This window comes from Tamandua tetradactyla, chromosome 25, assembly GCF_023851605.1.
Source record: "Tamandua tetradactyla isolate mTamTet1 chromosome 25, mTamTet1.pri, whole genome shotgun sequence".
Lineage (NCBI taxonomy): Eukaryota > Metazoa > Chordata > Mammalia > Pilosa > Myrmecophagidae > Tamandua > Tamandua tetradactyla.
Window position 1 is genome coordinate 38,965,316 of NC_135351.1, and position 23,926 is coordinate 38,989,241.

At 39.8% G+C, this 23,926-nt stretch overlaps 1 protein-coding gene across 8 annotated transcripts in view; it reads right to left on the reverse strand.

Moving 5' to 3' along the window:
* Positions 1 to 23,926, reverse strand: part of REPS1 (RALBP1 associated Eps domain containing 1) — an 87,325-nt gene that overhangs the window by 43,255 nt on the left and 20,144 nt on the right. For all 8 annotated transcript variants that reach the window (XR_013168540.1, XM_077143303.1, XM_077143300.1 and 5 more), the window contains exon 2: positions 2 to 125. Coding sequence is in view for 7 of the 8 variants with exons in the window: in XM_077143303.1 (XP_076999418.1) it covers positions 2 to 125 (124 nt within the window). In the remaining variant the exon portion in view is untranslated. The remainder of the gene's footprint in view (position 1; positions 126 to 23,926) is intronic.

The window sequence follows — 23,926 nt, forward strand, 5'->3', positions numbered from 1 at the left end:
CCTGAATTTATACTTTCCACTCTTAAAGGGAACCCAGACTGGGCAACAGCTACAAGTTTCAAAGCAATATAGAACTGACTTCTTCCAAAATAACCAAGTCTTGTTGCACCACAAAGCTCCATAATCTACAAGAGAACACAACATTAACTTTAGGATTAATGACAAAAGTCTCCATTCAAATAAGCAACTATTCAATGTCAACTTATAGCTTCTTCACATATTTGATAGATGGTGTATTACTCTCAACTGGTCGACCACCAGTTTTCTTGGTTTTCAAGTTTATACATTTGAAAATAAAAATCCATAGGATAAACAATTTTTACTCAGGATAAGTGTTTATTTTCACATACATGTTTTTTAGAAATGATGCACCATCCATAAGCACTGTGCATATAACAGGCCGATGAAAACAGTAGACTCCCATGCATGAAAGTAATACTCATAAGTGATACAACAGGGAAATGCTAGGAATAGTAAATGGAAAAAAATCAGGATACATAATTTTAACTACATAAACACAAATATGAAAATAATCGTATACAAAATTCTATCAGCAATTTTTTAGGTAAGAATGAATAGGGTTTTTTCTTATTTCCCAAATGGCTTTTTAATGAGGTTACACAACTTTTTCTGTTTGTTTGCTTTGTTTTTTTAAAGCATGAAAATCTTCAAGGATCAACACTTATCGTTCAACTGATCAGGTTTTCCACTACTAAGTACGTGTTACGGTATTAAGTTTGAAGTAAATATCATGTTATGGTATTAAGTCTGAAGTAAATTATTTAGTAAAACTGTGAAAAGACACCTACCAATGGTTAAGCAATGTATCATAAAACAACAATAACAATAGCATTTGTTTACATGCACCAATAAAGGGGAAAAAATGCCCCATTTTGCGGGGCTTGATCAGCACTGGAAGTTCTTGTTTCTGCCACTAGGGGGTAGGCACTCACGAGTAACCCAACAAGGACACAGGCAGCCGGACCACCACTAAGGGACCACAAGGAAGAGAAAGAAGCGACCTCAGAAAGGAAGGCCACACAGCCTGGCTGTTGGCAGATACTTCTAGTGTGGTTATGGTCCTTCCCCTCTACCATTTCCCACCCATATGAACACCCGCAGGGGATTGTTACACATCTTAGATACTATCCTCCCAGGTATAAGCCAGATAAAGGGAGACTTAAGGAGATCACGCACTGCACACATGGCCACCCTAGCTACGCTTCAGGCGCCCACGGGGCATTCAGGGAAGACACCCAGGAACGATGAACGGCAGGAGGAGAGTGCACTGTGAGGGGGGCCGGATCCACACTTGGGGTCTGGACAGTACCATGACATCCCAGAGGGGATGGATGAGGTTGCCAGTCCCCCCAAAACTAAAAGGCAGGTACAAAAGGGAGCTTGAGAAAGAGGCACTGGAGGAAAGAACCACCAGGAAGGAAACCAAGGGTGGGAAGGGAGTTGGAAAGTAGAAACAAACCTTGCATGGGCAGATTTATGTACACAGGTGATCAAAATGAGAAGCAACTTATCTACCACAAGAAAAAAAGATAAAATTTATTATGTGGATAACCATTTAAAAAAAACTACAGCCCTTAAAACACACTGCTTACTGTATTAGTAAGTGTAAGTAATACAGTAGTAAGTACTGTATTAGACAGTGTTTGCAGTGGGTTTTCTCCAATTCATACTGGCCATGCCCCCCAAAAAAGTCACTAGGTGGGTCACATCAGACGTGTCCCTAATGACCAGATCAGCATTTCAAGTTTTTGTGACCAATAATACTATTAACAGTCTATGATGCATCTTTGTGCACCATCGTAGATAAATTTCTAGAAATGGGAGCTGCTTTCAAATGTGGCTCACTCACATCCTAAAAACTCCGAGTGACTTTTCCCTGATCAGCACAGGATCCCAAATGCACAGTTCAGAGGAAGAACAGCAGGACAAAGTTTGCATTCGTTTTACTGACTTCACAACTAGCACCCGAGTTAAGTCAGTATTGATTTCCTTTCTGAATGCTGCCATTCCAAGAGCCACTGATTTACAGGACAAAGGAGAAACTAAAATTGCCCTTCACTATAAAACCAGGAGAGGTCAATGAACCTGGAGAATCCTGGTTTATATCATTCATACAGCACCAAGAAGGTTACATAACTTTACTCGCCTCCAACTGTATGCAGGGGTTAGTAATACTCCTACTTCATAGGATTAATGCATTTGATAAAGTACTTACAGTAGCATTTGGCACTTGGATTCACTATAATCACTGTGCATTTACTATCCCATCATAGTGCATTTTATACAGCTGCAGACTTTAGAGGCTCAGCCATTCCAAAAAAAACCACATTTCCTGAAAGTAGGTAGTGCCTTTCAGCACCAAAATAAGTTTCACTGCAATAATTTTTTATGGAAGTCCTTTTGAAACACAGGATTCTTTCACACCTTCACTAGAATTTTGACCTTCTGGTATAAGACAATGCACTGAACATAGGAACAACCCATCCCCCCCACCCCTACCCCTGGAATCTCATTAAAATGATAGTAAGGGAATAAACTCACTTCAGTATGTAAGAGGTGAGGGAACTATCTATTGACAGGAAATTTTAATAAAATTTAGGCATCAGAAAGCAGACAGAGTTGCGACTAATGAAAAAAATAGAAGAAAATACCGCCAAGAAGACCCATGGAGAATAATCAACTTGCCCTGCAGAGTTCCAAAGACTCACCCAAAACTGGGAGGTATGCCTAAGGCTGGGCTTGGACAGGGGATGGAGACAAGGGTTAGTCGAAAGTCTGAATCCACTTCCACATGCCAACCCTTGCTCACAGGATACTAGCAACCAGACTTTACCCTCTAAGCAAAATCCAAAACAAAAAAATGTAAAGTATATTTCTAAAGAATGAAATGTCAGGGAAGAAATAGGACAGCTGGTACAGGTAGGGCCTGTGCCCCAGAGAAAACCTCTGTTTCTAGCATTTGATAGTTTCAATTAAAAGGAAGCAGCCTTTTGAGAAGCTTGTCCAAGTACACACAGGACAGTGAGGTTCTCTTACTGCCTCATCCTTAAATATGAACATGTTGCCAAGGACCAACAAGCAAGGGAGGAATGCCTATAAAACACGGAGGAAAATGGTTAAGCTCATAAACAAAAGGAAAAAAATATTCTGTGAGGGAATCTTGATAATTCAGAGAACAAGAGTACTTAAAAATTCTCTAACAGGGGGAGCAAATGTTAAAATAAATTCAGTTTGAAATGCTAGTGATCAATGAAAGGGAGGGGTAAGGGGTATGGTATGTAAAAATTTTTTTTCAGTTTTTGTTTTATTTTTCTGTTGTCTTTTTATCTCTTTTTCTGAATTGATAAAAATGTTCTGGGAAATGATCATGATGATGAATATGCAACTATATGATGATATTGTGAATTAATGAGTGTATGTGTTGGGAATGTTTGTGTTTCTTTCTTGTAATTTTTTTTTAATTAATACAAATTAAAAAAAAATTCTCTAGAGAATATCCTCTGACAGATTTAAGACAGTATCACATCCACAAAACAGGAACAGGATACTAAGAAAAAGGAAAAATCAGAAAAGAGCTCTAGAAATATATTAAGTTCAACAAAAATACAATAAGATAAAATAGAGAAAAATCTCTCCAGAAGTAGAAGGGGAAAGATGAATTGGAAAATATGAGAGAAAAAATGAGAGGATTAATGTAGAAAGTCCAAACTGTTATTAAAATGAGATCCACAGGTAAAAGAAAATGGAAAAGTAAATAAAGAAGTAACAAGATATGTTTCCCAAAGCTCAAGGATAAAGGACATGAGCTTTCAGATTGGTGGGTTCCGAGTGCTCACCACAGTGGGTGGTGGAACTTCAGCACAGAGAGACTAAAGCAAAGACTCTGCGAGCATTCAGAACAGAGGCAGTGGTGGGAAGGTGGGGGGAAACAGGATCACTTAAAAAGAAATATGAATTGGATATATCAGACTTCTCATTGGTAACACCAATCATCAGAAAACAACGTCCTCAAGGTTCTAGGGAAAAATTCTTTTCAACCTAGAATTTTATATCCAAACTATTTTCAAGATGTTGGAAAGAACAGACATCCATACATAAAATGTTTATCCCCTACAAATCTTTTCATGGGCAAATATATGAGAATGTCCTTCAGCAAAATTTGGTGACGGAACAGCCAGGAGAAAGCAGATAAAACCCCAGGAAAGCAGGGAAGTAAAGTTGCAAAATTACAGTTATGCAACTAGGCTAGAGAACAACCTGTCCAGACCAGAATAAAATGACAGAAGGCTCCAGGAGGACGATTTTAGGAAAAATAAAAAGGAAGGAGTAGGACTCAATGTATATTAAGGAAAACAGTGGAAGGAAAAAAAAAAAGATGTGACAGTTTGAAGCTGTAAGGATCCCCAGAAGATGATGTTCTTAGAGCTAGTCCATTCTTGTGTGTGTAGACCTACTGTGGGTGAGACCTTTTGATTAGGTTATTTCAGTGAGGCGTGCCCCAGCTGGGTCTTTATCCTCCTACTGGAGTCCTTTATAAGAAGATGAAATTCAGAGAGAAATGTACAGAACCCACGAGAGAAAGACAAAGACACTGAGAGAGAAAGCCACAGAAACAGAGAGGAAGCCACTGAAGCCAGAAGCTAGAAGCAACGAAGCCCAAAAGAGAAAGGAGAGACCAGCAGATGTACCATTTACCCTGTCATCTGACAGAGAAGTCCAGGTATTGTCTTGATGATACCTTGATTTGGACATTTTCACAGCCTCAGAACTGTAAGCTTGTAGTTAACAAATCTCCACTGCAAAAGTCAACCCATTTCATGGTATCTGCTTTTCAGTAGCTTTAGCAAACTAAAACAGATTTTTGTATCAGAAAAGAGGGATACACCAATTGCAAACACCAAACTGCTGGAACAGCTTTATAAATGGATAAGAGAAAGATTCTGGAAGAATTATGAGGAGCTTGATAGAAAAGGCCTAGATTGCTCTGAAAAGACTGTTGGTAGAAATAGGGACTCAAGATACTTCTGACGAGGCCTTCAACAAAAACGATGAATGTGTTATTGTCAACTTGGGGAAAGGCAATTCTGGTTTTAAAGTGGTAGAGAATTTGGCAAAATTAAGTACTGATGTCAGATGTAAGGCAGAATTTGAAAGCAATGTCTTTGAATATTTAGCTGAGAAGATTTCCAAACTAAATGTGGAAAATGGAGCCTGGCTTCTCCTTGCAGTTTATAGTAAAATGCAATAGGAAAAGGATAGGCTGAGGACTAAACTCCTAGGCCCAAAGAAACCAGAAACTGATAGTTTGGAAAATTCTGAGCTTCTGGAAAGTGAGTGGCCAGAAAATAGTGACCTATGTGTGGGTTTAACTGAATGTGGATCCAGTCAGCCACTTTAGTGAGTCAGGAATGGAAATGCAATTATCCACAAAGGACCTGTGGGAAGTCCTACTGTCTAACAGTTGGGACTCCTGTGTACTACATAAAACCAACAAGTTTTTGCAAGATCTGTATGAATGGAACCACTGCCAATCTGGACTAAAAGGGGCAGAAAAGGGACAGACTGAAGGACAAATGACTTCATGGAAGCTGAGGTCTGGAGCAAAGACATCTTCTGGGCCAAGCCAACCCACCCATATATGGGGAAAGGGTGAGTATGCCCTAGAGCTTGCAGAGGGTGAGCCTTCTGTCCTATTGTTCAGGAAGAGTGTTACCACTCCAGAGTTCTCAGGGGACTGGGGGATTGCAGAGAGCTTAGCAACCCAAGTGTTCAGGACAAGTGCTGCATCTCAGGCTTCAGAGAGGGTAGAGTATTATTTCCCAGGGACTGGGGAGAGTCTTGCCACCTACTGTTCTGAGGGGGCTGAGCCTGTGCCCTGGAGATTGCACAGTTTGGCTGCCACCCTGATGTTTGAGAAAAGTGGGGCCTAGAGTTTGTCCACCACCCTGCTGCTGCTTGATGAGGGTGGAATTGAGACCCTGGCCATCACTTCAGTGGAGATACTGGAGTCTTCACGCCACTGTTTGGTGAGAGCATAGCTACTATGCAAGCCCGGGGAAAGTGTGGGGCTGCTGCTGCATCAGGCCCCAAGGACAAGAATGAAAGAGGACCCTTACCTTACACCCTATACAAAAATTAACTCTAAGTGGATCAAACACCTAAATATAAATATCAGCAGCATAAAGTTGCTAGAAGAAAATCTAAGGAAACATCTTCAAGACTTAATAGGGGGTAGCTTCCTAAACTTTACACCAAAAGTACAAGCAACAAAAGAAAAAATAGATAAATGGCACTCCTCAAAATCAAATGCTTTTGTGCCTCAAAAGACTGTCAAAAAGGTGAAGAGGCAGCCAAGTCAATGGAAGAAAATATTTGGAAACCACACATCGGACAAAGGCTGTATACATAAAGAAATACAATTCAACAACAAACGAACAAACAACTCAATTGTAAAACGGGCTAAAGATATAAATAAGCATTTTGTTCTGAAGAGCAAATAGATGGTTCAAAGAACATGAAGAAATGCTCATTTTCATTAGCTATAAGGCACATGCAGATCAAGATTACAATGAGATACCACCTCACACCTGTAAGAATGCCTTCTATTAAACAAACAGGAAACTACAAAATGTTGGTAAGGATGTGCAGAAACTGGGACACTTACGTGCTGCTGGTGGGAATGTATAATGGTACAGTTGCTATGGAAGACAGTTTAGTGGTTCCATAGAAAACTAAGTATTGAGGTGCCTGTATTAGTTAGGGTTCTCTAGAGAAAAGGAATCAACAGGAACACTCTCAAATATAAAATTTATAAAAGTGCCTCACGTGACTGTGGGAACACAGAGTCCAAAAATCTGCAGGGCTGGCTGTGAAGCCAATGATTCCGAGGGAGGGTTTGAACGAATTCCACAGGAGAGACTCGCCAGCCAAAGCAGAAAGAGAGTCTGTCTCTTCTGAATTCTTCTTAAAAGGCTTCCAGTGGTTAGATCGAGCATCACTCATTGCAGAAGACACTCCCCTTGGCTGATTACAAATGGATTCAGCTGTGGATGCAGCTGCCGTGATCATGATCTAATTTTATGAAATGTCCTCATCACAACAGACAGGCTAGCACTTGCCCAACCAGACAAACAGGTACCAACCAACACTTGGCCAAGTTGACACATGAACCTGACCATGACAGTCCACTCCTTGTCAAGTTGGCAGTTATATATATCATCTTAAACCATATCTAATTTCTAAACAAAAAAATATTAAAACATTTTTTTTTCACCTAACAATACTCAACTGTTCTGCATATAACTGGAAACACATTAACTCTCTCCAGAATAGGTTACAAGTCCTTGGGTAATATTCATTTTTAAACTTGATATGTTACAACTTAAATAGTATAACAAGAAAAAACAGCATCACAGTCCTCTTTTCTGGAACTGATCACGTGGTTGTAGTTCATATTTCTCACTACCTTCTTTTCCACTACCTATTCCATGTTCCCTTTACCCTCAGCAAACACTTCAGCTAGCCATGGTTCTTTGCCTGGTGGGGTGACCCAAACCTTCATTCCTGAAGTTTCAGACGCACTGGTAGTCCTGCATGGATTGAGCTGTTGCAGTTTTCCACTGATTTTAATCACAGGGCATGGCAGTACTAAAAGACGCCCTAGGGGATCTCCTATATTCCAAGAAAACTCTTATTTACCTCCATTGTGTAGTTGCAGTCCTATTTCCCCCTGATAGTCAGGGTCAATCACCCCACACAATAATGCAATCCCCTTCCTGGCCTGTTGATCCAGGGGCATAAGTAGCTCAAAGTGACCACGTGGCAGTCTTAGATTCCAGTTCAATGGAATCATTGTTGTTTCTCCTGGTGGAAGCACTCCCCCTTTTGGAACTAAAACCTGTAGACCAGCAGAGCTCGGGGTCACAGGGACAGGAAGAAAAATTTTTCTAGAGGATCACTAGAGGTAATAGTGAGTGGTGCCACTCCCATTTCCACCCCTTGGTTCCTGGACCCATGGATCCTGGCTATGGGAGAAACAGCACCATACAGTGGATGCTGATTCAGAGCATACACAGCTTCCTGGAGAACATTACCCCTAGCCCTTCAAGGCATTGCCACCTAGTTGGCACCGTAACTGAGTTTTCAAAAGGCCATTCCACCATTCTATCAATCCAGCTGCTTCTGGATGATGGGGACTATGGTAAGACCAGAGAATTCCATGAGCATGTACCCATTTCCACACTTCATTTGCTGTGAAGTTTGTCCCTTGATCAGAAGCAATGCTATGTGGAATAAAATGACGATGGATGGATAAGGCATTCTGTAAGCCCATGAATGGTAGTTTTGGCAGAAGCATTGCATTCAGGGAAAGCAAACCCATATCCACAGTATGTGTCTACTCCAGTTAGAACAAATTGCTGCTCCTTCCATGAAGGGAGTGGTCCAGTGTAATCAACCTGCCACCATGTAGCTGGCTGGTCACCTTGGGGAATGGTGCCATATCAGGGGTTGAGTGTGGGTCTCTGCTGCTGGCAGATTGGGCACAAAAGGCAGTGGCTGTAGCCAAGTCAGCCTTGGTGAGTGGAAGTTCATGTTGCTGAGCCCATGTATAACCTCCACACCTACCACCATGACTTTGTTCATGAGCCCATGGGCAACGACAAGAGTTGCTGAGGAGAGAGGCTGACTGGTATCCACAGAACGGGTCATCTTATCCACTTGACTATTAAAACCTTCCTCTGCTGAAGTCACCCTCTGGTGTGCATTCACATGGGACACAAATATATTCATATTTTTAGCCCACTCAGCAAGGTCTATCGACATACTTCTTCCTCAGACCTCTTAGTCACCAATTTTCCAATAATGGTCTTTCCAAGTCCCTGACCATCCAGTCAAACCACTAGCAACAGCCCATGAGTCAGTATACAAACACACCTCTGGCCAATTTTCCTTTCAAGCAAAATGAACAACCAGGTGCACTGCTCAAAGTTCTGCCCACTGGGAGGATTTCCCCTCACCAATGCCTTCTAGGACACCCCAGAAAGGGGTTGTAGTGCTACAGCTGTCCACATTCGGGTGGTACCTGCATATCGTGCTGAACCATCTGTAAACCAGGCCCGAGTTTTCTCTTCCTCAATCAATTCACTGTAAGGAACTCCCCAAGAGGCCATAGCTCTAGTCTGGGAAATAGAAGGTAAGGTGGCAGAAGTGGAGACCATGGGCATTTGGGCCACTTCTTCATATAATTTACTTTTGCCTTCAGGACCAGCTCTGGCCCTATCTTGTATTTACCATTTCCATTTTACAATAGAGTGCTGCTGTGCACGCCCAACTTTATGGCTTGGTGGGCCAGACAACATCCAGCTCATGATAGTCAGCTCAGGTCTCATGGTAACTTGGTGGCCCAGTAGCATTCAGTCTCTACTAAGGCCCAGTAGCAAGCCAAAAGCTGTTTCTCAAAAGCAGAGCAGTTATCTGCAGTAGACGGTAAGGCTTTGCTTCAAAATCCTAAGGGTCTGCATTGTGATTCTCCTATAGGGGCCTGCCAAAGGCTCCAGACAGCATCTCTATTTGCCACTGACACTTCCAGCACCACTGGATCTGCTGGATCATACGGCCCAAGTGGGAAAGTAGCTTGTACAGGAGCCTGTCGCAGAGCCTTCTCTTGTTCAGGTACCCACTCAATATTTGCAGCTTTTCTGGTCACTCGATAAATGGGCAAGAGTAGCACATCCAAATGAGGAATATGCTGTCACCAAAACCCAAAGAGACCAACTAGGCATTGTGCCTCTTTTTTGGTTATAGGAGGGACCAGATGCAGCAACTTATCCTTCACCTTAGAAGGGATATCTCGACATGTCCCACACCATTGACACCTAGAAATTTCAATGAGGTGGAAGGTCCTTGTATTTTTGTTAGATTTATCTTCCATCTTCTGACATGCAAATGCCTTACCAGTAAATCTAGAGTAGTTGCTACTACTTGCTCACTAGGTCCAATCAACATATCATCAATATAATCGATCAGTGTGATGTCTTGTGGGAGGGAGAAACAATCAAGGTCCCTACAAACAAGATTATAACATAGAGGTGGAGAGTTGATATACCCCTGAGGTAGCACAGTGAAAGTATATTGCTGACCTTGCTAGCTGAAAGCAAACTGTTTCTGGTGGTCCTTACTAATAGCTATTGAGAAAAAAACATTTGCCAGATCAATAGCTGCATACCAGGTACCATGGGATGTACTGATTTGTTCAAGCAATGTTACCACATCTGGAACAGCAGCTGCAATTGGAGTATCGTAAACTGGTTGAGCTTAGGATAATCCACCGTCATCCTCCAAGACCCATCTGTTTTCTGCACAGGCCAAACAGGAGAGTTGAATGGGGATGTGGTGGCAATCACCACCCCTGCATCCTTCAAGTCTTTAAGAGTGGCAGTAATCTCTGCAATCCCTCCAGGAATCTGGTATTGCTTCTGATTTACTATTTTGCTACATAGGAGCAGTTCTTGTGGCTTGCACTTGGCCTTTCCTACCATAATAGCCCTCACTGCATAAGTTACAGAGCCAGTGTGGGGATTCAGCCAGTTGCTCAGTATGTCTGTACCAATTATACATTCTGGAACTGGGGAAATAACTACAGAATGGGTCCAGGGGCCCACTGGACCCACTGTGAGATGGACCTGAACTAAAACGCCATTGATCACCTGGCCTCCATAAGCCCCCACTCTGACTGGTGGACCAGAGTGAAGTTTTGGTTCCCCTGGAATTAATGTCACTTCTGAACCAGTGTCTAATAATTCCCGAAATATCTGATCATTTCCTTTTCCCCAATGCACAGTTACTCTGGTAAAAGGCTATCGGTCTCCTTGGGAAAGGCTTGGAGGAAGATTAGCAGTATAAATCTGTGGCAGTGTAACAGGGTTCTACCCGAAAGGGACCTGGCCTCCCCTTTATTCAAGGGGCTCTGGGTCTGTAAACTGTCTCAAGTCTGGAAATTGATTAAGGGGCTGTGACTCTGTGTTTTTGTAATTCAGGTCAGACTTCTATTCACTTGACCTAGAACTCTTGTTTATACAGCTCAAATAAGAATTTAGTAGACCGCCCTTCTACTGTATTTCTAGGTATCCCAAGATTTACTAGCCAATGCCACAAATCTCTGCGCGTCATATAATTTTGACTCCTGCTTTGAGTTTGCTGTCTATTATAACAGTCACGTCTACTCTGCCTTTGGCGATTATGTGCGACCACCGGGCTTCTGCCACCTTGGGATCCTGTCATGCCCACTGTGTTTAAGGATTCTAGCTCAGTGACAGCAGTTCCTAAAGCAATATCTGACCTACAGAGAAATGCAACTACAGAGCTCTTCAGGGATGATGGTGCTAGTCTCACAAATTTATTTCTCACTGTTCTGGTAAAAGTTGCATCCTCCAGACATTCCCGGGGTGTCAGCAGGCTTTGCATGATAAATCCACTCTAATATTCCAATCTCTCTAAGCCTCTGGATCCTCTCATTTACATTATACCAGGGCAGTTCTGGCATTTCAACCTCAGGTAATGTCGGCCACCTTTTGATCCATGTTTCAACCAACCATCCAAACAAACTGTTAATACCTTTTCTAACCCCTTGAGCTATAATACTGAATGCAGAATCTCTGCTTAGTGGGCCCATACCAATAAATTCAGCCTGATCCGGCCTTATATTCCTCCCACTATTATCTCACACAGTTAAAATCCATTGCCACACTATTGCCCTGATTTCTGTCTATATAAATCAGAAAACTTACACAGTTCTCTTTGAGTATAACGTACTTCCTCATGTGTGATACTTTGTACCTCACCTTTAGGGACCTGTTGAGACTTTAGTCTAAAGTTATAGGTCTGGAAGAAATGAGGGGTGGTGGGGGTGGGTCATGAAAAGAATTAGAAATATCTTCCAAGCCATTTGCTTCTAGGCATTCATTTGCAGTTTCATCTGGTGCAAGAGGATTAATCACTTTAAGGCTAATCCCTTCAGGAGGAGGTTGGGTGGCCAACTCCTCAAGGCAGGCTGGAGGTGGGGTGGTTATGTCCTCAGGGCAGACCATTACAGGGTTAACTAGAGAAGACTCAGCATGACTTAGGGATTCAAGCTCATTCCTGACATCATCAATCCATGTCACCATCTCATTTTTCAGGGTCCCACTCCTTTCCAATCAATGCCCCCACTTTAACAGCAGACACCATGCAACATTGAGATTTCAGTTTACACTGTAAAGCTGATACTCTAAGGATAAAATTCTGAGTCTGATTTTCAGAGATCTCAAGCCTATGGCTACAGAAAATAAGATTTTCCTTCAGGATACTCATAGAAGCTTCTACATCTGTCAGGTGGCACTTTAGCTTCTTGTTTGAAACCTTAAGCCCATCCCTTTCACTCCTTAATGTAGCTAGTTATCCAATAACAACCAGCCAACATCTTTATACCTTTTATTTTCACAAAACTCAGTAAAGGTGTCAAAAACATTATCCCCCGGAGCCTGGCTTCGTACAAGCAAAGCATTAGGAGAATCGAATGGTGATATTTTGACTATCTCTTTGCCAATTCACTTCATGGATTGGGAGTGTCATTCTGATTATGCGAATCAGAGTCCTTCGTGCCTTTGTGTCCAGTTAGAGTTGAAAACCATTCAAAAAAACCCATTTTTAAGATTCTGTTTCTTAAGAACTACTCCTGGTACCAAGATATATTAGTTAGGGTTCTCTAGAGAAACAGAATCAACAGGGAACACTTGCAAATATAAAATTTATAAAAGTGTCTCACGTGACCACGTGAACGCAGAGTCTAAAAATTCGCAGGGCAGGCTGTGAAGCCGATGATTCCGATGAAGGGTCTGGAAGAACTCCACAGGAGAGGCTCGCCAGCCAAAGCAGTAAGAGAGCCTGTCTCTTTTGAGTCCTCCTTAAAAGGCTTCCAGTGGTTAGACTGAGCATCACTCATTGCGGAAGACACTCCCCTTGGCTGATTACAAATGAAATCAGCTATGGATGCAGCTGACATGATCATGATCTAATTCTATGAAATGTCCTTATTGCAACAGACAGACCAGCACTTGCCCAACCAGACAAACAGGTACCACCACTATGGCCAAGTTGACACATGAACCTGACCATGAAATGACAGTGCCTTATGACCCAGCAATAGCACTACTTGGTATATACCCGGAAGAGATGAAAGCTGTGACACAAACAGACATTTGCACACTGATGCTCATAGAAGCATTATTCACAACCACCAAAAGATAGAAACAATCCCAATGTCCATCAGCAGACAAATGGATTAAGAAAATGTGGTATATACATACAATGGAATATTATGCAGCAGTAAGATGAAATGACGTCCTGATGTACATGACAAGATGGATGAGCCTTGAGGGCATAATGCTGAGTGAAATAAGCCAGACATAAAAGGACAGATACTGTATTGACTCCACTTTTATGACCATAGTAAAGGTAAAATCGGAGGTTTATCATACAGAATATAGGGGACTTAGAGATACGTAGAAGCTAGAAATGGGTAAATGGTTAGCTAATGAGGTTGAACTCAAATGTAAGGGAAGAAAATTAGAAGTGAAGACAGTTCTCTAGTGAGTCTATAAGTAATATTACCATACTGAAGGTGATCATAATTGAAAGGGGTTGTATAGACCTATGTGTCCCACTGATTAACAGTACAAATATAAATAAATTCTCTGAAGAACTACCTTAAAGATATGATTCTTGAACAAACAGTGTTTAAGTTCAGGGTAAAGGGGGAAAACTGCTACTGCATGCTATGGGCTATGTTTAACAGGAAAGTATCAGCAGTACCACAGCAAGAGCAGGGGTAAAAAATGGGGGGAGTGACAAGAATTAAGGGAAGGTTTAGATTTTCTATTTGGCGAGGGTGTGTTTATTGGTTATCTTTCTCTTGGGAACAATGAAATTAAAAATTGAGAGTGCTGATGGCCTGTGGACTTTGGGCATTATACATGATGCCTAATGAATGCAGGTGGCTGAAGGATAAACCAACTGAGAAGTAGATTGGCAAATGTTGATGTATACATTTGGTCGAATATTGTGTTCCTACAAAAAGGAATAAAGTTGTGAGGCATGAAACATTGTGAATGAACCTGCGGGACACTGGGTGAGGCAAAATAAGCCAGAAACAAAGGAGCAATTATTGTATGATCTTCTTTAGAAAATGCTTATGAGTAAACAGGGGCCTAGATTATAAGCTTTTAGTGCAGACACATTAGTGGTAATTATTACTTACGGATTTTGAGAGGCTGTTTCATATATCTATAACCTGGTATTTAGAGATAAGAATGAAGTCGATCAGGTTGGGATTAAGGTAATTCAGAACACAGGTGTAAGGAAGACATTGTATATATTTTAGAACCAGACCTACTCTTTGAGACCAAAGGAAGAAAGATTTATTTTGTCCAGAAACTAAATTCTCTGTAGCACATAATCTAACTCAATCTGTCTGTATAGTTCATTTGAACAACTGAAATACAGGGAGCCCAGAATAAGAAGGAGGGCCTTTAATCCTGTACAGCTTAATGTAATGCCTGGATATAGCCTAGAATATATTAAGCAGATAATCGAAAAGTATTGGCAAAGTCCCTTGAGGGATGGGAAAATAAACATAGAACTATTAAACTTTACCACTGGGGAAACCTGATACTACATCGAACGTTAGGGACACCCAAATCAACGGGCCAAGTCCTTGTTCTTTCTTTTTTAATCACATAGTTGTATATTCATCATCATGATCATTTCTTAGAACATTTGCATCAATTCAGAAAAACAAATAAAAAGAAAACAGAAAAAAGTTCATATATACCATATCCCTTGCCCCTTCCATTCATTGATTACTAGCATTTCAATCTCCTAAATTTATTTTGACATTTGTTCCCCCTATTATTTATTTATTTTTAATCCATATGTTTAATCCATATGTCCATATGTCCATTAGGTAGATAAAAGAAGCATGAGACACAAGGCTTTCACAATCACACAGTCACAGTGTGAAAGCTATATCATTACACAATCATCTTCAAGAAACACGGCTACTGGTACACAGCTCTACATTTTCAGGCAGTTACCTCTAGCCTCTCTGTTATGCCTTTACTAAAAAGGTGATGTCTATTTAATCCGTAAAAATAACCTCCAGGATAACCTCTCCACTCTGTTTGGAATCTCTCAGCCATTGACAATTTATTTTATCTCATTTCTCTCTTCCCCCTTTTGGTCAAGAAGGTTTTCTCAATCCCTTGATGCTGAGGCCCAGTTCATTCTAGGATTTCTGTCCCACATTGGCAGGAAGGTTCACACCCCTGGGAGTCATGTCCCACATAGACAGGGGGAGGGCAGTGAGTTTGCCTGTCGTGTTGGCTGAGAGAGAGAGAGGCCACATCTGAGCAACAAAAGAGGTTCTCTTAGGGGTGAATTGTAGGCCTAATTTTAAGTAGGCTTAGCCTATTCTTTGTGGGGTTAAGTTTCATATGAACAAACTCCAAGATTGGGGGCTCAGCCTGTTGCTTTGGTTGTCCCCACTGCTGGTGAGAATTTCAAGAATTTTCCACTTGGGGAAGCTGAATTTTGCCCCTTTCTTGCCATTCCCCCAAGGGGACTTTGCAAATATTTTCTTATTCACTGTTCAAATCCTTCTGGGATTTATCGAGGCATCACTCCGGACAAACCTACAAAATCTCATGCCCTACTCAAGTTCCATGTATTCATGGTTTTCAATTAAGTTGTCCACGTAAAGTTATAATAGGAAATGCACTAGTCAAAATATAAATTTTGTACAAAATAAACATTTTTTTTAGTCTCACACATAAGTTAAAGTTTTAAAATATTAATTACCATCTGTTTTCAACACCTTGCATTATTGACATTTCTTTGTTCTTCCTCATGCAAAACATTTTTAAATTTGTACATTTAGTCACTATCACTATACACTCTAGGCATTCCTAGATTATACCATCTCAGTCTTTATCGTATATCTTTCCTTCTGATTTCATTTGTGCCCCCAGGCCTCCTCCCTCTATCATTCTCACATTCAGCTTCATTCAGTGTTCTAACATTATCGTATTACAGTTAGGTAGTGTTGTGCTATCCACTTCTGAAGTTTTAGAATCAGTTCCACTGCACAATCTGCATCCCTTCAGTTCCAATTACCCAATATCTACCCTATTTCTATCTCCTGATGACCTCCAAGTTATTTATCCAAGTTCATTCATTAATGTTAGTTCATATCAGTGAGACCATACAGTATTTGTCCTTTTGTTTCTGGCTAATCTCACTCAGCATAATGTCCTTAAGTATCCACATTGTTATATACTTCATAATTTTATTCTGTCTTACACCTGCATAATATTCCATTGTATGACCACAGTTTGTTTAGCCACTCAGCTGTTGATGGACATTTGGGCTATTTACACCTCTTGGCAATTGTAAATAATGCTGCTATAAACATTGGTGTGCAAATGTCTGTTTGTGTCTTTGCTCTCATGTCCTCTGAGTAGATATCTAGCAATGGTATTACCGGGTCATATGGCAATCCTATACTTAGCTTCCTGAGGAACCACCGAACTGCCTTCCACAGGGGTCGTACCATTTGACATTCCCCAACAATGGATAAGTGTGCCTCTTTCTCCACATCCTCTCCAGCACTTGTTGTTTTCTGTTTTATTGACAACGGGTGTGAGATGATCTTGTGGTTTTGATTTGCATTTCCCTAATAGCCAGGGAAGTTGAGCATCTTTTCATGTGCCTTTTGGCCATTTGTATTTCCTCTTACGAGAAGTGTCTGTTCAAGTCTTTTGCCCATTTTGTAATTGGGTTGTCTGTTTTGTTGTTGATTTGAACAATCTCTTTATATATTCTGGATACTAGACCTTTATCTGATATATCATTTCCAAATATTGTCTCTCATTGTGTAGGCTGTCTCTTTACTTTCTTGGTGAAGTTTTCTGATGCATAAAAGTGTTTAATTTTGAGGAGCTCTCATTTCTTTCTTTCTTTAATGCTCATGCTTTGGGTGTAAGGTCTAGGAAACCGCCTTCTATTATAAGATTTATAAGACATTTCACTACATTTTCTTCTAATAGTTTTACGGTCTTAGATCTAATGTTTAGGTCTTTGATCCACTTTTGAGTTAATTTTTGTATAGGGTGTGAGATATGGATCCTCTTTCATTCTTTTGCATGTGATATTCCAGTTCTCCAGGCACCATTTACTGAAGAGACTGTTTTATCTCAGATGAGTTGGCTTGACTGCCTTATCAAACATCAATTGTCCACAGATGAGCGGGTCTATATCTGAACACTCTATTCGAGTCTGTTGATCAGTATATCTATCTTTATGCCAGTACAATGCTGTTTTGACCACTGCAGCTTCGTAATACGCCTTAAAGTCAGGGAGTGTGAGATCTCCAACTCCATTTTTCTTTCTGAGGATACTTTTAGCTATTTGGGTACCCTGCCACTCCAGATAAATTTGGTTGTTGGTTTTTCTATTTCTGAAAAGTAAGTTTTGGGGACTTTAATTGGTATTGCATTGAATCTGTAAATCAATTCAGGTAGAATTGACATCGTAACTATACTTGGTCCTCCACTCCATGAACACGGTATGCTCTTCCATTTATTTAGGTCTTCTGTGATTTCTTTGAACAATTTATTACAGTTTTCTCTGTATAGGTCTTTTGTCTCTTTAGTTAAATTTATTCCTAAATATTTAATTCTTTTGGTTGCAATGGTAAATGGAATTCGTTTCTTGATTTCCCCCTCAGACTGTTCATTACTAGTGTATAGAAACACTACAGATTTTTGAGTGTTGATCTTGTAACTTGCCACTTTGCTGTACTCGTTTATTAGCTCTAGTAGTTTTGCTGTGGATTTTTCAGAGTTTTCGACATATAGTATTATATCATCTGCAAACAGTGAAAATTTTACTTCTTCCTTTTCAATTTTGATGCCTTGTATTTCTTTTCCTTGTCTAATTGCTCTGGCTAGAACTTCCAACACAATGTTGAATAACAGTGGTGATAGTGCACATCCTGGTCTTGTTCCTGATCTTAGAGGGAAAGTTTTCAGTTTTTCCCCATTGAGGATGATGTTAGCTGTGGGTTTTTCACATATTCCCTTTATTATGTTGAGGAAATTCCCTTCTATTCCTATCCTTTTAAGTGTTTTCAACAGGTAAGGATATTGAATTTTGTCAAATGCCTTTTCTGCATCAATCAAGATGATCATGTGGTTTTTCTGCTTTGATTTGTTGATATAGTGTATTACATTAATTGATTTTCTTATGTTGAACCATCCTTGCATACCTGGGATGAATCCTACTTGGTCATGGTGTATAATTCTTTTAATATGCTGCTGGATTCGATTTGCAAGAATTTTGTTGAGGATTTCTGCATTCATATTCATTAGAGAGATTGGTCTGTAGTTTTCTTTTTTTGTAATATCTTTGCCTGGTTTTGGTATGAGGGTGATGTTGCCTTCGTAGAATGAGTTAGGTAGCTCTCCCTCCTCTTCAATTTTTTTGAAGAGTTTGAGAAGGATTGGTACTAATTCTTTCAGGAATGTTTGGTAGAATTCACATGTGAAGCCACATGGTTCTGGACTTTTCTTTCTGGGGAGCTTCTTAATGACTGATTCACTTTCTTTACTTGTGATTGGTTTGTTGAGGTTGTCTATTTCTTCTCAAGTCAATGTTGTTTGTTCATGCCTTTCTAGGAAGTTGCCCATTTCATCTACATTGTCGAGTTTATTAGCATAAAGCTGTTCGTCGTACCCTCTCATTACTTCCTTTATTTCTGTGGGGTCAGTGGATATGTCTCCTCTTCCATTTCTGATTTTATTTATTTGCACCCTCTCTCTCCTTCTTTTTATCAACCTCGCTAAGGGTCCATCAATCTTATTGATTTTCTCACAGAACCAACTTCTGGCTTTGTTGATTTTCTCGATTGTTTTCAATTTCATTTATTTCTGCTTTAATCTTCATTATTTCTTTCCTTTTGCTTGCTTTGGGGTTGGTTTGCTGTTCTTTCTCTAGTTCTTCCAAGTGGACAGTTAATTCCTCGAATTTTGCTCTTTCTTCTTTTTTGATATAGGCATTTAGGCAAGCCCTTGATCTTCAGGCTTACTCTTGTGAAGCTTATGTATGTAGTGGAGAAGCTTAAGTTACCTATGGGTATGCCTAAGAGTTACTTCTGGGGGACCTCTTTTGTTGCTCAGATATGGCCTCACTCTTTTTCTAAGCTCAACTCTGCAAGTCAAATCATTGCCCTCCCCTCTATATGGGACATGACATCCAACAATGAAAGTCTCCCTGGTTGGTGTGGGAGATTACTGCCAGGGATGAGTCATTCTAAGCAAAAGGGGGAAATGAAGTGTAACAAATAAAGTATCAGTGGCTGAGAGCATTCAAATAGAGTCAAGAGGCTACTCTGGAGGTCACTCTTACGCAAGCTACAGTTAGACATTGCCACCTATCATAACTTGCCAAACCCCAACCAAAACCATTCCAGCCAATCCTAAAGAACACTTAGGGCAATACATAAGATTCTACAAAGGTCCCATGCACTAGGATAACTTCCCAGAAATCTACAACCTCCAGATGGGTCCTTGGACCAGGTAAGCCCTAAAACCTAGAGGGGCCAGCCTCTCCAGAACATCAGCTAGTTCCATCTCCCTACCCCGTATTACTGGCAGCCCCTTCCAACATGAAAAAGTTAGAATGGGCATAGCCCAAATATCCCTAAAGAGTGGCATAGAAAGATCAAAGGTGATGGTGGAGCTAAACAGAGAAGGTAAGGTTTAACAAATGAGTATAACTGCTGAATCATTATACTAATATTTCTTTTAGTCTCCAGTATGTTAGAGCAGCTAGAAGTAAAAACCTAATTATGGAATTGTAACCCATACCAAACTCTGAAATCTGTTCTACAATTAATTGCTGTTCTGTGGTTTGAAATTTATTGCTTTTACATATATATGCTACTTTTTTTTTTAATCTTTTTTTCTTTTGCATGGACAGGCACCAGGAATCGAACCTGGGTCTCTGGCATGGCAGGCTATATACGTTATTTTTAACAAAAAAGAAAGAAAAAGCTGATTGTGATGATAAATAAATATTTATTCCTTCTAGTCTCCAATGTTGTGGAGCAACAAGAAGGAAAAATCTGAGATGATGGTATGGTAGCCCATAACAAATTCCGGGATCTGTCCTGTAACTAGTTGTTGAAGATGGTTTGAAAACTATTGCTTTTTCCCTTTCTTTGCTTTGTATATATATTATAGTATACAATAGAAAAAGTAAAAAAAAAAAAAGGCAACTAACACCTCACTAATATGAAAAATAATCTTGGCCTTACAGACCAGAGGTCTGCACATCACGCTTTGAGGAATGCTATGATCTCACACTCTTCTTCTAGAGTGAAAACTGAGTGCAGTGATAGGAGGTACTCTGGCTTTGATGCCACTGCTGCATACTCCCTCTCCTAAGCAGCCACTAAAAATACAACATCCAGAGGAGTGAGGAGATGACACAAATTAGGGAACCTAGCCTGGAAGAGACTACAGCTGGAAATCTAGAATTTTCTGTGACATATTCCTATTTTTAAATGTTAATGTGGGCTCAAAATAATTTTTTAAATATGCAGAACAAACAAAAAACACTTGGATCACCTATCTGAACCCTCTGTCTCAGAGAGTGTCCTACAGTTAATACAAGAAAAGGAGCAAAGGTGCTGCTGCCAATGGCAATGAGACAAGGCCATGTTTCACTTTTAGACTTGAGTTTAGAAGGGATTTATTATGGAAAAGAGGGTGAGACCAAGCTTCATGAAAGGTAATCATCCATAAAGGTAATCATCTATCATTATAGGGTAATAATATCTATTAACCTGCCCTTCTAGAGTTTCAGCTATCTAAGACTCTGGATGCCCTCCTTGTTCCCCCACCCCTCAAACTACTCTCAGGCCATCAATGAATCATTATATAATGGCTTTATATAAGATCTTGTTATTTGGCAAAGTGACTCAAGGTACTTAGACAGCTGAAGAGTAACCAAGGGAAATTAATTTAAAGAAAACACATTACCTCATCCTTCACCAGTCAAGTATCGGCCTTATACACATTCTCACAGTATAAGTAATCAAAAACTCTAAAACACCACCTCCACTTGCCTTTAGTAAGTCAAGACTGCTCCTGCTCCAAAACCTATGCCCTTGCTCGTTCTCAGTGTCCCCCCCACATCTTTACTTGGTTCGCTGCTTGTCATTCAGGTGTCAGCTCAAACACCCTCCTGGAATGCCCTACCATTTACTTACTGTCAGTATCTCCCAACAAATAGAGATACCAGACAAGAGGGGACATCCTATATTCCAAGCACCCAGAACTCCTAACACACAGTGCTGATATGTCTGTTGGCTGAATGAATGAATAAATTAAATATTATGGATCAGTTTTGCTGCAGTCTCTCTTTATTTCTATAGCCAGACTAACAGATTAACAGTCCTCAAGTATAATTTCTAATAATATTCATTAAAGAAAAAACTTCTAAGTCTAGCACTTAAGGCTCTTCAACTTTCTTTCTCAGCCTGACTTTGGCCAATCTAGACAGGGGTTCCTCTCCACTTGGGCATTTTATGCTAATGGGATTGCTCCCATACATATCTTTGCCTATTACAATTTCACTCTTCCTTCATGACTCACATTAAGAGCCTCTTCCTTTCTGCAGTGTGGCAAACTGACTTATGTACTCCAGGGAGAAACATGTTCTTTATCTTAACCCATATTCCCGTGGATGTGAATCCACTGTAAATAAGGCCTTTGAACATGCTATTTTTAATTAAAGTGTGGCCAACTAACTCAGAATAGGTGTAAATTCTATTACTGGAGGACTTTTGGGAGGAGCCAAAAGTCAAGGGAAGCAGAAAGATGGAAAAGCCATATGACAGAAAAACCAAGGAACTCAAGGACTGGCGGCCAGCCAGAAAGCTACAGGCCCAACCTCCTAGCCTCTGAAACCATGTGACAACAAATTCATGTTGTTTAAGCCAAAATTAATTTATGGTATTTGTAATAGTAGCATAGCAAAACTAAGACATGTAGCATTTTCTATCCTTCCTTACCTGTAAGCATATCATCTCTTTCTTCATACTAGTGCTCCAACTTCTACCATTTGAGTGACTTGAATTATCTGTGAAATTGTGCTAACAAAACAGCATACTCCCTACCCAACCCCATCTCCCCACTCTCCTAGGGGGCAGAGACTAAGGCTTAGCCCTCCTGGAATCCACCCTGAGGTTAGATATTCAACTTTGACATGGTGGTTATTAAGTCTCTGTTAAAGAGAATTGCTAGCCCATGGTGTCTATACTTTCTTGGTTTACCAAATTCATTCTGTCAGTCTTCATCTGAATGGAACCTTTCTCAGTTGGAAAGATCACTTTCAGCATTTCTTTAAAAACTGAATTATTTTCTAAAAAATAAATATTGTTTGCTTTGTCCACCAAGGTGGCTGGTATTGCACATGATCCAAACACACTTGCATATTATTTTCACCAATGCCATACTATGCAGCAAGGGGAAAAGGTCAAGAAAAAATGTCAATGGCAAATAAGACAGGGCTATCCCTCATAAACTCAGTCATTTCAATATGACTTAATTTTCTTTCAATCATTGCAGTCAGTGGAAAATGTTTAGCTTGTATACAAGCTATGTGGAAACACCAATCTCTTTTGTTTTCCTTTGTTACAAAAAGAAAGTAATTTAAATATTAGCACAGTCCAACCTACAAGTGCATGACTCTAATACACCCATTACCACATAAGCATGAACTATGTTTCCATTACTAAAATGATTTCTGCTATTAATTTGTGACCAACTCTATTGCCAATCCCTATTTAACTCAGGTCTAAAAGTGAAATGCAATCTTATCAGCCCTTTTGAGATATCTAGTAGATGTACTAGAGCACATCTCTCTCTCACTTTCAAAACATTACCTTCTTAGCCAAAACCTTTCATTGCTTATAGTTTTGTTTACATAGTATAAATGATCTTTGATTTCATTTGAAGTCAAGACAGCATTACTTTTCTTCTATCTCCTGCTGTGACTGTATCTTAATACTGAAGTAAATAAATAGGCATTTTCTTTCTTTCACCCAAACTCTCACCCTTATCTTTCATTTTAGATTTTAATCATTTGACTACCTCAATGAAGAGTGAGTTTTCCAACAGTATATCCTTAGGTAAAATAAGAAATTATCTATACATTGTCATGTTGACTTACACTATGCATTATTTTACAGAAGACCTAAAAGTTAAGAAACATATAAAACTTCTATTAGTACAGAATTCCCGTTAGCTAAACTGCAATATCAGACTTTTACTGAGCCCTTTATTATGTAACAGGCACTGAAATATTGTATATATTAGGTAAGTGCTCATAAGTATTAATCTCCTTTCTATACTACAAGTATTTATAAAAGGTATATTTCCCAATATAAAAAAAACTAAAACTATCTTCTATAACTTTTCAGTAGAAAAAATTCAAATATACTATATTTGCCTTTTTTCCCACTAATATTATCATAAAAAACCCACAAAAGAATATACCATAACAATATTGGTTATTGTTATGGATCCTATGGCAATAATCTATAGAAGATAGCTAGGTCACTTACTAACCTTATCCTATTAAATCTAGTGCCCAAAGGAACAATAACTGATATGGAACTATACCAGTAGACACTCTGGATTGTGGGAATGTGTTTATTATATTGTTGCCTTAAATATTTAATAATGAAAAGTTTTCTGCACTCTAATTTTTATTATGTCTTACTATGTCAGTGGCCAATCACTACTGG